We start from the raw sequence: 15,083 nt of genomic DNA, 5'->3' as shown, positions 1-15,083 counted from the left end.
TGTAGAGCAAAGTAAATACTCCCCTGCTTGCATCCATTGCTTTTTCGTTGAATAAGCAGTCCAATGCTCCATTGCATAGAAAAACCCTGCAGAATGTGGTTTTCTGTTCTGGGCAGCATTGGAGCAACCTGTGGAACCAGACTAGTATATACTCTGTTATACACATTGATAATGTTGCAGGCAAGTTGTTGCTTACAGGAGGATCACTGGTGTGATACCAGCCCTAATTTTTTTCATTTTTTGTTCCAAAAGTATTTTGTTCACAATTTCTGTATCTGTTTTGTTTGCTTTGGTCATACATGCCTTACAATGTAAATGTTCATTCAATATGTCTGATATTCATCAGTGGGGCCATGATAATCAATTTTACTTTAATCAAGTGTTGTCCTCATGAAGGACATTACAGGAAACAGAGATACCAAAGATTAAAATATCTGACTATTGGGTCATTCACTAGACAAGCCTTTCTCCAGGGTTTTAGGGCTCCTTCAAAAGGTTCTAGGGGTTCTTTGAGTAGTAGTGGATTAATCTTTAACCTAAACTGACTACCACTGTAAAGGGGCTTGTTTCACCTGTTTCATTTTATGATAATTATTAAAAATAATTATGTCATATAAAGCAGGGGGTGCTTTTAAATGATCTGCTCTGGGAGATGTTCCTATATCTTTGACATATTCACAACACTTATGTATCATAAACTGTAGATGCTAGCTGAAAATTATTTTATCGGGTAAATTTCCATTTTAAAAACATACAATATCAAGTTAATATTCATTCCTTGGAATGAGATCAACTATTATGCAACAGAAACTGAACCAGACAAGATTTAAAATATGCCTAGTCCAAGATTCTACAATCTTCAGGAATCTGAATGTGTTATACGTGTATGTTTGTATCATTACTTGGCACATGTGTACATGTTGTTTTTTTTTTCAGTTTTTCCGAAGAATTTTAAATGCTAAAAAAAACAAAATCTGCTTAGCATCTGTCTTTGGTAAGAAAGTTTACTGAAAAAATAGCTGTTACAAATGGCTTTGATATAATTTTTTTTTATTGAAGTAAAGTGCTTTTGCAATACAATTAACACTAAATAACCAGCAAAACAAGCATAAAACATTCTTCATGTTAGCTCTGACAAAACCTTTCTGTGATTTTCATTATAGTTTTCATCTGTTCTACAAAAAACTGCCCAGCATGCATATCTTTGTCAAAAAAAGAGAACTTGAAGCTTTCCCTTTCAGGGGCTTTTGCACACAAGCCGCTTGATCCTGTTAGGCAAAACTGGAGACATATCCCCCCCAGGCAGCCACTGTACTCGTAAATACTGTACAGAAGTTCTATTGTAGCACACTCCTAGATAGATGCTAGGATTAGGTAGTTTAGTGCTGTCTCACTGTGTTCAGTGGAGCCGTGTTTTTGTTTGCTAGGTGAATTTAGCTTCTGTCACTGTCACCAGTGTGGGTGTAATTGTTGTATTAGGTAAATTTAGCTGTGCTCACCATAATCAGTGCAACTAAGTGTGATTAGTTAGGTCTGCTCAGTGTTTCAGCTACTGCTAGTTTTGACTGTTTCCTCTGCTTTTCAAAGAACCGGAGGACTCTCTGAAACATAGGTTTGAATCAATGCAAATAGCAGCATGGATATTGAATAGCCAATCTCAGGGAGGGTGGCCATGAAGGCTGCTGGGAGTCTATATAAATACTCTGAGAGGTCTTTTCCTGCAGAGGATCAGTTTAACCTGGGGGGATGTTGCCATGTGCTTGTTGTTCATGAGGCCTCAGGTGGGCGACCTGAGGGCCTGGATGCTGAAGCTACAGAGAGCTGACTGAGAAAAACAACAAAAAGAATACCCCTATACTGGTTTTTGAGGAGAAGAATGACAGCGAGTGTGTGCCTGGCTGCGGGGCAATCCCCTGGGAACGAACCTAGGCTATTTTTTAGCTGCTCCTTAGGGAGTAAACTGCCTAAACGGAGGGAATATGGCTTCAGTTACACTGCATGGGCTCAGACGACCCATGTGCAAGAGCCCTATTAAAAGAGAATTAAAGAGAAACTCTGTTGCCTTATTTAAATATTCAGTCATTGAATAAAGATTAGAATAAATATTACAATATTAATAATATTTTTAATATATAAGTCAAGAAAAGTTTAACTCATAAGTTTAAACAACACCTTTCTTGCAATCCTGATATTTTATCAGAACAGGGAACTGAATTCTCTGTGAATATTGTGTAACACAGCCATTCTCAACCAGAGCTCCTCCAGAGGTTAAGAGTTCCTTAATCTTTGGCTGACTGAGCTCCAATCTGATGGTGCTTGAAAAATTCTGGGTCCAACCCCACTTGGTAGATCTTTTTAGCTGTATATAAGGGTGTCACTGTGACCACCTCTGTAAGGGCGGCAGTCATCCTACTGACCACCAATGCAAGGGGTTCTTCCCAATGACCCTCAATGAATTCATTATAGTATGGGTTCCCTGAGACCTGAAAATTAATTCAAGGGTTTCTCTGGGGTAAAAGTGTTGAGAAAGGCTGATCTAATACAATTAGTATATATTACTTATATTGCTGTATTTGTGGTACTCGATGAGAAGCATTCTTATTTAGCTTTTTGGATTTTTTTTCAGCTCAGTAAATATAACTGCCTGTTATTGACAACAGATAACAATAGCAGTCTATGGAATGCGTACACACAGCTTTCTGTTTTAAAAGATCCTCCATGCCTGTTGGTTTTTTGCTAAATGATCAGTAGCACCTGCTATAGCCAGCAACACTGATCGGGTGTGTTCTGATGGCAGGGAAGTCCCCCTTCAGAACACAATAGCGTGACAGGAGTGATTCCCCCATCCACATCAAGTGTGTGGACAGGGGAATCAGGTCATTTTATTTCGTTCAACTCGCTGGTTGAGTGGACAAAATAACAGAAAAACCACACAAAAGATTTTGAACCAAACCATAGCTAGAAATGCAGATGCAAATATGAGTTTTATAGTATGAATCACCAATTAGTAGTGTCAGTGAACAATAAAAGAAATTAGCATTTTCCTATGCGTCTCTAAAACAAAAAAAGGCAATTATCAAAGTTCTATAGCCACATAGTCCATGCTGAATTAAAAGTGTATCAGTCAAAAACAACAGCATTTGCGGTCTTAACAATAATCCACCAAGCACATGTTAAGAAAAAAAATTCCAGTTAGCATTTTCACAAAGAGGTTACTGCGGTGACCAAAAAATTTCAAGATGCAGGATGGAAAGTGTTTCTCAAAAGGAATTTCTAAAAGTGTATGTAATTTTCTTTTGGTAAAGTCCATTTGTTTCAAATGAAATACTTTCGAACGACATTTGTCAAAATGAATGTACAGAGAATGTTTATACAAATTCGCACAAACATTTGTTCAAAAATCAAAAAATGTAACTCTATGATGGGTCTCTATGATCTATAAAGAACTCCAGCTGAATCTAGAGTTTTCACATAGCAGTGAGCATTACATTTACAGCTAATTCCCCTTTGTGGATTTAAATATTAATAAATAAGTTTGAAAGGGGATATAAAATAGATACTAAGAGAGCTTGAAATTACCTTTTCACTGCTACAAAAAAGACTTATTGACCTATTGGTGCCCCAAAAGATGCATCTGCAGACACTTTTAGGAATGTTACATGATTATCTTTTTTACAAACTTTTTAATGCTAAAAAATACAATATGTTTATTGTTATTAAATACAAGCTCTTAACAAGAAATATATTAAGTATGTACACTAAAAATGATTGTATCAATACTGTAAGGAAGAAAGAGAACTCTAAATGGAAAAGATGTGAAAGTTTCATTATTACTTCCCCATGATGAGCTGTATTTAGAAGATGCACGTGTATGTAGGATGGCCCCACTTCTGCCCCAGTTGAGGTGCCAACATTAGTATTACGCTAAAAAACACCTCAATATTATACATGGACATGCGGTCCCAAACATGTTTATTATGGTTCCAACATCCCACAATGACATTTAGAGTGTAGAGAACAATAGGAACTTTTTCAATACTCAAAGACTAAAAAGTCAGAGGTCATGGGCACACAAGGTAGACCAAGGGGTTTGTTTATTAAAGCTAGAGAGGTCAAAATTAGTCACATTTCTGCAGAGAAACCAATCAGCTTCTAACCTCAGCTTGTTCAATTAATGGTAATAAAACATGGAAGCTGGTTTCTCTGCAGAATTGTGCCTAATTTTGCCATCTCTAGCTTTAGTAAATAAACCCCCAAGTCTGGGAGTGGAGAGGCTGCAACTGGCAGTTGACCCACTCTGTGCCCAGTGCCCCAAGAACTGACCACTAGAAGATTAGACAACACTGTCCATGTTATTTTTCCTGTATTAAAATTAGATTGCCTTTTTCTTGAAGGGAGCAGTCTGCATTATATGCAGTTCTGCAATTAGATTATACAGTACACCAATCAAGAGCCTCCAAGGATAAGTAAGATGCATCCTGATTTTTTGAGCTACAAAGAGTCTTGTGGCTCCTTTCAGCAGCTGCTGCCCTTCCAACCTTAATTTTGCTGCTGGAATTGGTCAAATGTCTGGAGGTGGCCAGATAAGTGAGAACAAAATAAGGCTAGGTTCACACAAAGGGGTTCATTTACTAAAACTGGAGGGTGCAAAATCTAGTGCTTCTGTGCATGGTGGCCAATCAGCTTCTAGCTTCAGCTTGTTCAATAAAGCTTTGACAATAAAACTTGAAAACTGATTGGTTTTTATGCAGTGCTGCACCAGATTTTGCTCTTTTCAGTTTTAGTAGGTCAGCCCCCTAATGTTATGTGAACTTGTGTTTTTGTGCACGTTTTTTGGTGTGTTTCTGCTCTACACACATGGGGCAGCCTATTCATTTTAATATGCTGCCCTACGCAGGACAAATTCGCCAAAGAAGCTCATATACCTTTTTGGACATTGACCTTAATTTGTGTTTTAACCACACATTATGACGCAGTATTTGCGCTTTTTGATGCACGTCTGCTTGCCATGTGTGGGCTGCTATTAAAGTGGAGTTCCACCCACTTTTACAACTCTTCAGCATCCCTCACTAAACTGTGCACTGTAAACGAATTGGATATTTTAAAAAAAATTTTCTCAGCACCTACTGTATATCTGTTGTATTCATTTTTCACTTCCTCCTCCCTGGCCGTGGCCCATCGCATCATTTCCGGTTTGCAATGCCTTCTGGGAAGGGGCGGCAACTTCCTCTGACACTGCCGTTGCTATGGAAACCTGACCTGAAACCTATTACACTACTTGTGCTGCACTGAGCATGTGCAAGATCTGCAAGGATGAGATCCAGGAAAAAATACAGTCTGGCTTCAGATGCCCACACTTAAGATGGTCACGGCCTGCTGTAATTTTATAAAATAACAAACTACTGCTATAAACTAACAAAACGGAATACATTAAGCTTGTGTATTATAGGGGTATTTTTATTTAAAAAGTATAATTTCGGCCGGAACACCACTTTAACAATTAACCACTTTCTGCCCGGCCTATAGATAAATGACGGCGGGGTGGTGGCTTTCCCAGCCTGACTGGACACCATATGATGTCCTGTCAGGATACGCCAAATGCGTCGCCGCAGGGCCACGCAGAAGATCGATCTGTCACCATCTGTGGTCATGACACTGCTGATGCCTGATAAGAATACCAGCTCACTTCTGGTACCATGTGACCGCCGTGACAAATCGCAGCAGGTCACATGACAGTTATACACAATTGATGGCTTCCTTTCATGCCATCCACTGTGTACACAGTTGCTAGCTGTGATTGGTCAATTTAATCACATGGTACAGACAGGGTCAATCACAGCCCATCTGTATTATGGGGTGGCAAAAATATGAATGCAAGCTACTCACTAGGGGTTGAACCTCTGGGGGAATCTAGGATGGAAAAGGACCTGGGGGTCCTAGTAGATGATAGGCTCAGCAATGGCATGCAATGCTGCTAACAAAGCAAACAGAATATTGGCATGCATTAAAAGGGGATTAACTCCAGAGATAAAGCGATAATTCTCCTGCTCTACAAGACTCTGGTCCGGCCGCACCTAGAGTATGCTGTCCAGTTCTGGGCACCAGTCCTCAGGAAGGATGTACTGGAAATGGAGCGAGTACAAAGAAGGGCAACAAAGCTAATAAAGGGTCTGGAGGATATTAGTTATGAGGAAAGGTTGCAAGAACTGAACTTATTCTCTCTGGAGAAGAGACGCTTAAGAGGGGATATAATTTCCATTTATAAATACCGTACTGGTGACCCCACAATAGGGATAAAACTTTTTTGCGGAAGGGAGTTTAACCACTTGATTCCCCGCCCAAAGTTAAATGACGTCCACAGGAGGGATCTCCCATCCTGGGTGGGCGTCATATGATGTCTTTGGCTTCCCGGCCGTCTAGGGGGCGCGCACGTGCCCGCTGCATCACTAGGGAGCCCATGCGCATGCCCGGCGCCCGTGATGTCCGCCGGGCACCCGCGATTGCTAGTAACAGAGCAGGGTAAACACACAGATCAACATCCTGTCAGGGAAGAGGAGACCGATCATGTGTTCCCAGTACAGTTAGAATCACTCCCTAGGTAACACATTTAACCCCTTGATTGCCCCCTAATGTTAACCCCTTCCCTGCCAGTGACATTTATACAGTAATCAGTGCATTTTTATAGCACTGATCGCTGTATAAATGTGAATGGTCCCAAAATAGTGTCAAAAGTGTCATATATGTCGGCCGCAATGTTACAGTCATGATAAAAATTTGCAGATCGCCGCCATTACTAGTAAAAAAATAATAATAAAAATGCCATTAATCTATCCCCATATCTGCCCATTTTGTAGACGCTATAACTTTTGCGCAAACCAATCAATGTTCGCTTATTGCGATTTTTTTTACCAAAAATATGTAGAAGAATACACATTGGCCTGAACTGAGGAAAAATTTATTTTTTTTTGTTTTACATTTATTATAGCAAAAAGTAAAAAATATTGTGTTTTTTTCAAGCTTGTCACTCTTCTTTTGTTTGGTAAAAATAAATACTGCGCTTACACTAATTGGCATAAGCTGCGACTAGAAAGTAGTAAACCATAAATCATATAAAAATCAAAAAGTCGCGCTAGAAACTGAGGGTGACAACAGGAGGTGTCAAAAAAATCTCATAAAAATATGAGGGTGAGTGATGATCACTGAGTGAATAATAAAAAATTTTGTGCTTATCAATGTAATTAAACACTGTGAAAATAAAAGATAAATCTGAAAATGGCAATTAGTTGATGGGACACAGATATTGACCACTATGTCCGAAAAGAGTAATCAATAATAAGTGACACAATCACTAACAGATGAATATCTCAAAATAACAAAAAAAGTGATAATGTGACACATCTATGGAAACTATACCATAATTCATATAAAAAAACAATACAGAGATGAAGAAAAATAAACCCAAAAAAAGTCCATAACTCAAATGAAAAAATAATGATTAAAGTCCATCCATGCTAGATGACATGCATGAAACCAAGTTTGTCTCCAAGTGCTCTGTGAAAATGGAACATAAACTTGCTGTGATGACAGTAGAGTGCGCAGATAGACCTCCACCTCTTAATAAAAATGCTGCCTCTTACCAGATGGAATTGGTCTCTTACTAACAGGAGACCTAAAAGGCGGATGGCTGCAACCCCAGCCAGGGATCTTTAAAACAGGCGCTTGGCGTCCAAATCCAGGGACTCTCTCCAACTCACATCAGCATAAATGGAAATATCCCAATGTAAAAAACAAAGTGCTCCACATAGCATAAAATCCAACGTTTTATTGAGTGTAAAAATAAAGGTTGCACTTACAAAACCATTGTAGTTAAAAAGCGTATATGCGAAAGCCGGCCGGCTCCAAAGTAACCCGTGTCTTCCGGGTATGTGAATAGCGGTGTCGTCGGGACGTAGCTCCTCCTCCCTACGCCGTTTCGTCACAACAGGACGTGGTCACGGGTTCTTTTGTTTATAGTGCAAGAAATAAAAGCCGCAGAGGTGATCAAATACCACCAAAAAAAGCTCATTTGGGTACAGTGTTGTATGACCGCGCAATTGTCATTCAAAGTGCGACAGCGCTGAAAAAAATTAAAATTGGCCTGGGCAGTAAGGGGGGTGAAAATGCCCTGTATTGAAGTGGTTAATATAGCACATGGCCACTCACTAAAATTAGGAGAAAAGAGGTTTAACCTTAAACTGTGTAGAGGGTTCTTTACTGTAAGAGCGGCAAGGATGTGGAATTCCCTTACACAGGCGGTGGTTTCAGCGGGGGGCATCAATGGTTTAAAAAAACTATTAGATAAGCACCCGAATGACCACAACATACAGGGATATATACAATGTAATACTGACATATAATCACACACATAGGTTGGACTTGATGGACTTATGTCTTTTTTCAACCTCACCTACTATGTAACTATGTGATTAGCTTTGACCAGTCACAGCTAATCACAACAAAACAGACTGAATGATTCAGTTTCATTCAGTACAATGCTTTCTTATAGCAACATAATTCACTGCTATAAGCTAACATAAAATACTGATCACTTCCACAGAGTAGTACAATGTTACTATGGTAACATTATATTGCTCTGGTTACAGCGTGTTAAAAAAAATGTAAAAAAACAAATAAGATAAAAATTTCATATAAAATAAAAACAACAAAAATATATAACTTTTTTTTTGTCGTACTGTCACCAGTCAGTCTCCCTGATCACTGTCACACCAGTTATATGATTACGCTGTACTGCACTGGTGACAGTATGTAAAAACAAAATTATGACTTTTTTTTTTCTTCTTTATTTTCAAAAAAATTTGGACAAAAAGTTACAACTTCAAAAAACCCATCATTCCTCTTACTAAATGCCTTGGACTGTCTACATTCCAAAAAGGGGTCATTTGGGGGTTATTTCTACTGGCCTGGTATTTTAGGGCCTCAAGAAATGAGATCAGTACGAATTTATTTATTTTTTTCACCAAATAAATGTAGCAGAATACATTTTGGGCTAAATTTATGAAGAACAATTATTTATTTGCAAAAATTTTTAACAGAAACAAAAAAAACCCTTTTTTTTCCACAATATTCAGTCTGTTTTCATTTATTTGGCAAAAAAATAAAAATCCCGGTGGTGATTAAATACCACCAAAAGAAAGCTCTATTTGTGTGAACAAAATGATAAAAAATTTAGTTTGGGTACAATGTTGTATGACCGCGCAATTTCCTATTCAAAAGGCGACAGCGTTAAAAGCTGAAAATTGTCCTGTGTAAGAAGGGAGTATAAATGCCCGGTATTGAAGAAGTTAACCACACAACATGACACAGTTTTTGCACTTCTTGATGCGGGTCTGCTTGCCATGTGTGGGGTGCTAGTAACAGTTATTGACATGCAATTTTTTTTTGTTTTTGTTTTATTAAAAATTAAAATTTGCTGATGTCTGCTCTCACCCTCGTGCCCTTGGAAGTGACCCACATGTACATAATGGTAAAAAAATGGTTCTATACCCAGGTTAGAGTTTTACCTTCCATATTTCCACTGAGATTTGATGATATGAAGGTCACTTTTTCCCACACTCACCAAGCATTCTTTGCAAAACAAATTTTAAGATTGTTTTGTGATTTGAAGAAAGAAAACAGCTAAGACTGCTCTTGGATACAGCAAGATATTAAATATGGGACAGACACTGACTTTGATTTACTAAAGGAGTAGAAGCCCAACTCCAGGGAAAGTATAAATAGCCCCTTGCAATCCTCCTTGTGTCCCCTGTGCTTCAGCCGTGGACTGTCTCTTGGTGTCCTCATGTCCAATGCAAGGCTATGGACCCTGCATTGGTGGTGATGATGTCAGAGGACCTGCAACATAGGCTGGAAGAGGCTGCGGGGCTGGTCTAGAAGCATGAAGGAAACCTGAGGGAGCAGAAGATTGCATATCTAAAACTTTCCAATACTTAAAGCGGGGTTCCACCCACATATATATTTTTTTTCTTTTAGGCATCCCCTCTGCTTGTATGTGTTAATATACATTAACGTATGTATATATTTAAATCACCTTCCCAGTGTATTTTTTTTTATAATTTACTTACCTTATTTTCGTGTTCCTGAGCGATTCCATCTTGATTGTGGGAATGTGAAGCCCTACCCAGCATGCACCTCCCGATCTTGCGCATGCGCATTGTAAGTCGGGCGTATCGCAGCGTGTCTCGTTGCCATCACAACGGGCGGTGATGGAGGAAGGTCCCACCCTGTTGTTATGGCAACGAAGATAACAATCATCTCCTAGATTGTAAGCTCTAACGAGCAGGACCCTCTGATTCCTCCTGTATTGAATTGTATTGTACTTGTACTGTCTGCCCTAATGTTGTAAAGCGCTGCGTAAACTGTCGGTGCTATATAAATCCTGTATAATAATAATAATAAGCAATCAATCTCCAGCATTTCGCATAATTTCCTGGTTTGAAAGAATGCATTGCTAGCCTTCAGCGCTGCCCACTGACTCCTGGGAAACGATGACACACATCTCCCAGGAGAACAGGCGCCGCAGAATATGACGTAAATCGATGCGGCCCAGAAGTGGCAGATTAGAAGGGACCCCATAGCAACAATGCTGACAGAGTAAGTACAAAAAAAAATGTTTCCCAAATGTTGTTGTTCATGCTGTATTAAGCTGCTGATTTATGTAAAGATTATATTATGGGTGGAACTCCGCTTTAAACAAGCATTTATCCACTGCAGTGTGGGGGTAGCCCCACTTCAAGAGAGCCTTTTTACTTTCCCTGGAGTTCAGCTTTAAATTAGGTAAAGCTATGTTCACTTTCAGTAACCAGTAATGTGCTTTTTTAATTTCCCTCAGGACTGGGTATTCCCATTTGAACACAGGTTCTCCCTTTTTACTAACATTCACTTTGCTAGGTGAATAGCCTTTACTTTTTTAGAAGGTCAACACCCCTGAGTCACATCCAGGGACAATAAGTTATTTGGCTAAATAAATAAACTAAGAACAAGGTGGTTAGGCTGGCCATACACGGTTCAAATTCCTGTTGAACCGGCTGAGATTCGAACCGTTAATAGGCAGGCTGAATGTACCAAGCCAATCAACTTGGGTACAATCAGCCACCCGTATTCTGTTGCGATTAGGCCAGTGTTTCTCAACTCCAGTCCTCAAGGCGCACCAACAGGTCATGTTTTCAGGATTTCCCTCAGATGAAACTGCTGTGGTAATTACTAAGGCAGTGAAAACTGATCAAATCACCTGTGCAAAATAGTGGAAATCCCGAAAACATGACCTGTTGGTGCGCCTTGAGGACTGGAGTTGAGAAACACTGGATTAGGCAATAGCGACTGCTAGTGATAATCACTGTCTTCTCCTGGCAGGGACGGCTTGCCCCCCCTTCCTGGGAAAACAATTGCTAATTCCCCTGTCAGCGCTGTCTGTGTTGATGGGGGAGTCGTGGTTGCAGGAAAGAAATTTGCACTGCGTATAGCCGGCCTAAAGGCCCCGTACACATGATACGAAAATTTGAATGGAAAAATTCGTAGACGAGCTGTCTGCCAATTTTTGAATTGTTAGTACGGTGCTTTCGACAGCCGATTTCGCTTTTTCGTCAGACAAAAGCTGGATGTGAAGACTATTTTTTGTTGGATGTGAACTCAACGACTGATTTTCGTTTCATTAGTACGGTAAATTTTCGTATGGTGAGTAACCTCTTCACTTTCGACATGTCACAAAAACTGACGCTCGGTCGTCCGAAAATCTAAGCGTATGTACGAGGCTTTAGTCTCAGATAACCACAATATGCTCCAGTAATTTCTTTAATTTAAGAAACATTAGCCAAAACTTGAGGTTATGACTTTATACAAACTGATCATCAGTTCTAAGCCCTCTCCCTTAACTTATCTGCTACCATTTACATTATGAAAGGAAGAATAAATGCGTCCATGATAATGAAATAAATAGGTTTTATTTACTAAAGGAATAGATGCTGGTCACTTAGCAAAGTGAATGTTCCATCTGCATAGTGCATGTTCATTTAACTTAGAAAATATTGCTGTCAAAATTTTAAAAAGATACGGCCGTGCAGGGATCCGCCCACCTGACTGCATCATTCATTCGCAGAGTTCTGTGCATCCTCTGTGCATCTTGCAGCCTCTGCGGCTGTCGGCTTGTAGGTCTCAATGAACTACCAGGGCGCTGTCTAGGTAGTTCATTTATGCTTCCTGTCAGTGTGTAGCTGCCTGCCCGTACAAGGTACGAACAGACAGCTAACACTGACAATCTGCATGAGTCCTGCATTGCACCAGCAATCTGCTGATAGTGGGAGCAATGCTTTACAGGCTTCCAATAAAAAAAAAGAATAAACGCACATTTTTTACCTACAAAAAGATGGACATTTGTTTTATTTTTTTTAAACGTGAACTTACCTTTTAAGTGAACGTTCACTTTGCAAAATCAACATCTGCTGTACCAAGTGAGCTCATTTTTTTTATTTAGTAAACCTCCCCCAATATTTATAATATCACAAAAAAAGGGCTGCCAAACAGATTTACCCAGCAACACTGATCTTGATGAAACTTGATATTTCTTAAACCCAGGCAGTAGAATTTGACCTGGTGAATTAGGAATTTAGCTTCACTTGATTGTCCCCTTAATCTAATAAGTAGAAATTCCCAAACATCTTTAACTGTTGCGTTAAGGTAATGCTATCTTCATGTATGAGTTGCCATCTTTATCTGCATCCATTTGCTGTATTAATAAGTGTTTAGTTTGCTGGTCTGGACCCAGGGCCTCTAAATCACAGAGAGGGAAAAAATAGGACAAATTCTCAAATGTGTCAAACTTTGTTGAAGGGCATTTTTGGCTAGTGAGCTTTTTGTTACTTGCGAGCTTTTCTTGAAAGAACTGAACATCATCCAGATGGCAGGGAAATATGAAGCCATTGAGAGGCACTTTATTTCCGTGCATGTTTTTCAGGTTTCTTAAATGCTCACATATGTCAAAAGTCAATGCCAAAGGAACACTTTCATGTGTTACTGCCAGGTCATTTTCAAGATAAGTGTCCACTGCTATGTTTAAAGCATCAAAAGATGTATCTGAAAAATCTTTAGATGGATGGTATTTTTCCTTTGTTGAATTTAGAAAGTTCTCCAACCAATATTGGGTTGAGGCAATGGAAAGTTCACATTTTTCGCTGTTGGTAATGGTTTTGTTGGTATTGTTATCTGTAACATTAATTAACTTCTTTGTTTGTAGATATTCTGCAATATTTTGGCAGTGACTTTCCCCCAACTTATATTCTCCCTCATTTTCAGACACGTCCATAACTGAATAGTCACTGTTTTGGAAAATAAGATCTTCTAAAGGTTTGTATCCTGGCTCAACCACAGAGCAGTTGGTTGATCCTGTGGTTTTATTTTGTTGAACTGCTTGGTCAAAACTCTGATATTCAGTAACTTGGCATACTGAAGTCAGATCACCTTGTTGAACTGCTTGATCAAAGCTTTGGTATCCGGACACCTGACACCCAGAATCTGGTTCACCTTCAAGAACTGCTCGGTCAAAACTTTTATATCCGGATATGTGGCAGCCATACTCTGGATCATTTACTTGGACAGCTTGATCAAAACCTTGATATTCAGATACTTGACAGATAGATGTTGGGTTAGAGTTGCTTTTATAGCATTGTAATGTAATTTCAGAAACCTGTTCAGGGTTTGGTCTTATGATTGATTGAAAATGGTAATAGTTCTGTGAAAAATAATTTTTTGTATTATAATAGAGAATACTTTTTGGAGTAAGAAGGCATTTGTGGCTGTTGCATTTGGAAAGCACTATGTTTGATAAATTGTCCAGACAAAAAGTTGTGGATGGATCAGTTATGAAATCTTTTCTTGCATACAGAAGATTGGCAAAGCTGTTATAGGCAAAACTTTCTAAATGGTCTCCTTTTGAATATAAACAGTTCTTCTTGACACTACCTGGAGAAGTGTATGGTATAGAGTCTCCTTCATTGTCAGGCCATTGGTCAAAGTATGAGGTATTGAGCCTATCTATGTCTAAAAAATCAATTGGAGAATCCTCAGAGCCATAACTGCTATATCCTGATTCCCGATATGCTGAGACATTTGAATTGCACCTTTGTGTTTCCTTTTTGCCAAAACTGTCCATCCAGCCTGAACCACCAAATAAGGTTCCTGTGTTAAAATTTCCAAATGTGTCCACCTTTATGCCTGATGAATCACAAAGTATATCAAAAAACATCCTGGCAATAGACAGGTCTCCAGGTTCCATTAGGTGATCCTCAACCATATATTCCATTTTGTCTTCTTGAACTGGGTTTTCACTTTCCTTTATGAGGTACATTTTAACACATCTCTCAATATCTTCATCCTCAGGTTCAAAAAAAATGGTTTTATAGCAATGACCGCCACAGATATTGACATAGTCTTTGTCATTTTGCTGCTGGGTGAGCTTGTCACATCTGGACTTGTGGGCTTTGAAGATTCTGCTTATAAAACTTGCACTGAGAAGAGAAGGAGGTGTGTTAATCTATCAAAAAAATGTAATTAAACTTTAGGGGTATTAAAATATTTAGGGTGTAACATGGTTACAAACATACCCCCCAACACCCCCAAACTGATCCCACCCCCCGCCCTGAGAGTATGTGAAGGTTCTTCTCCCCTGTGACAGTTGTCAATTTTAGTTTTGCTCAGTACACACAGCATGTCCTTCATGTCATTTATTTCTAAATTAATGAGTCACAAGTTCCATTTGCTACTGTTACAGATAGACTCAATAGTACATACAGTAATCACCAAATTCAAAGGGGTTTATTTACTAAAGGCAAATAGGCTGTGCACTTTGCAAGGTGCAGCTCTGCTAACTTCCATCATCCAATCATGTGCAAGCAAAAATGCTGTTTTTTAAATTTTTCTTGCACGTGATTGGGTACCATTTGCAAAGTGAAGATTTACCTCATTTACTAAGCTCTGGAGCAACTACACTTGCAGAGTGCACAGTCTTTTTGTCTTTAGTAAATCAACCCTATAGT

The 15,083-nt window shown here is 39.1% G+C and overlaps 1 protein-coding gene across 2 annotated transcripts in view; it reads right to left on the bottom strand.

Moving 5' to 3' along the window:
* Nucleotides 1-1,033: 1,033 nt before the first annotated feature.
* Nucleotides 1,034-15,083, bottom strand: part of LOC141148903 (uncharacterized) — a 104,145-nt gene continuing 90,095 nt past the window's right edge. For both annotated transcript variants that reach the window (XM_073636753.1, XM_073636754.1), the window contains one exon: nt 1,034-14,555. In XM_073636753.1, coding sequence (XP_073492854.1) covers nt 12,725-14,555 — 1,831 coding nt within the window. In that variant the 3' untranslated portion in view covers nt 1,034-12,724. The remainder of the gene's footprint in view (nt 14,556-15,083) is intronic.

The sequence above is a fragment of the Aquarana catesbeiana genome, linkage group LG06 (assembly GCF_042186555.1).
Source record: "Aquarana catesbeiana isolate 2022-GZ linkage group LG06, ASM4218655v1, whole genome shotgun sequence".
NCBI classification, from domain to species: Eukaryota; Metazoa; Chordata; class Amphibia; order Anura; family Ranidae; genus Aquarana; species Aquarana catesbeiana.
This window is presented reverse-complemented; position numbering and strand designations above follow the sequence as displayed.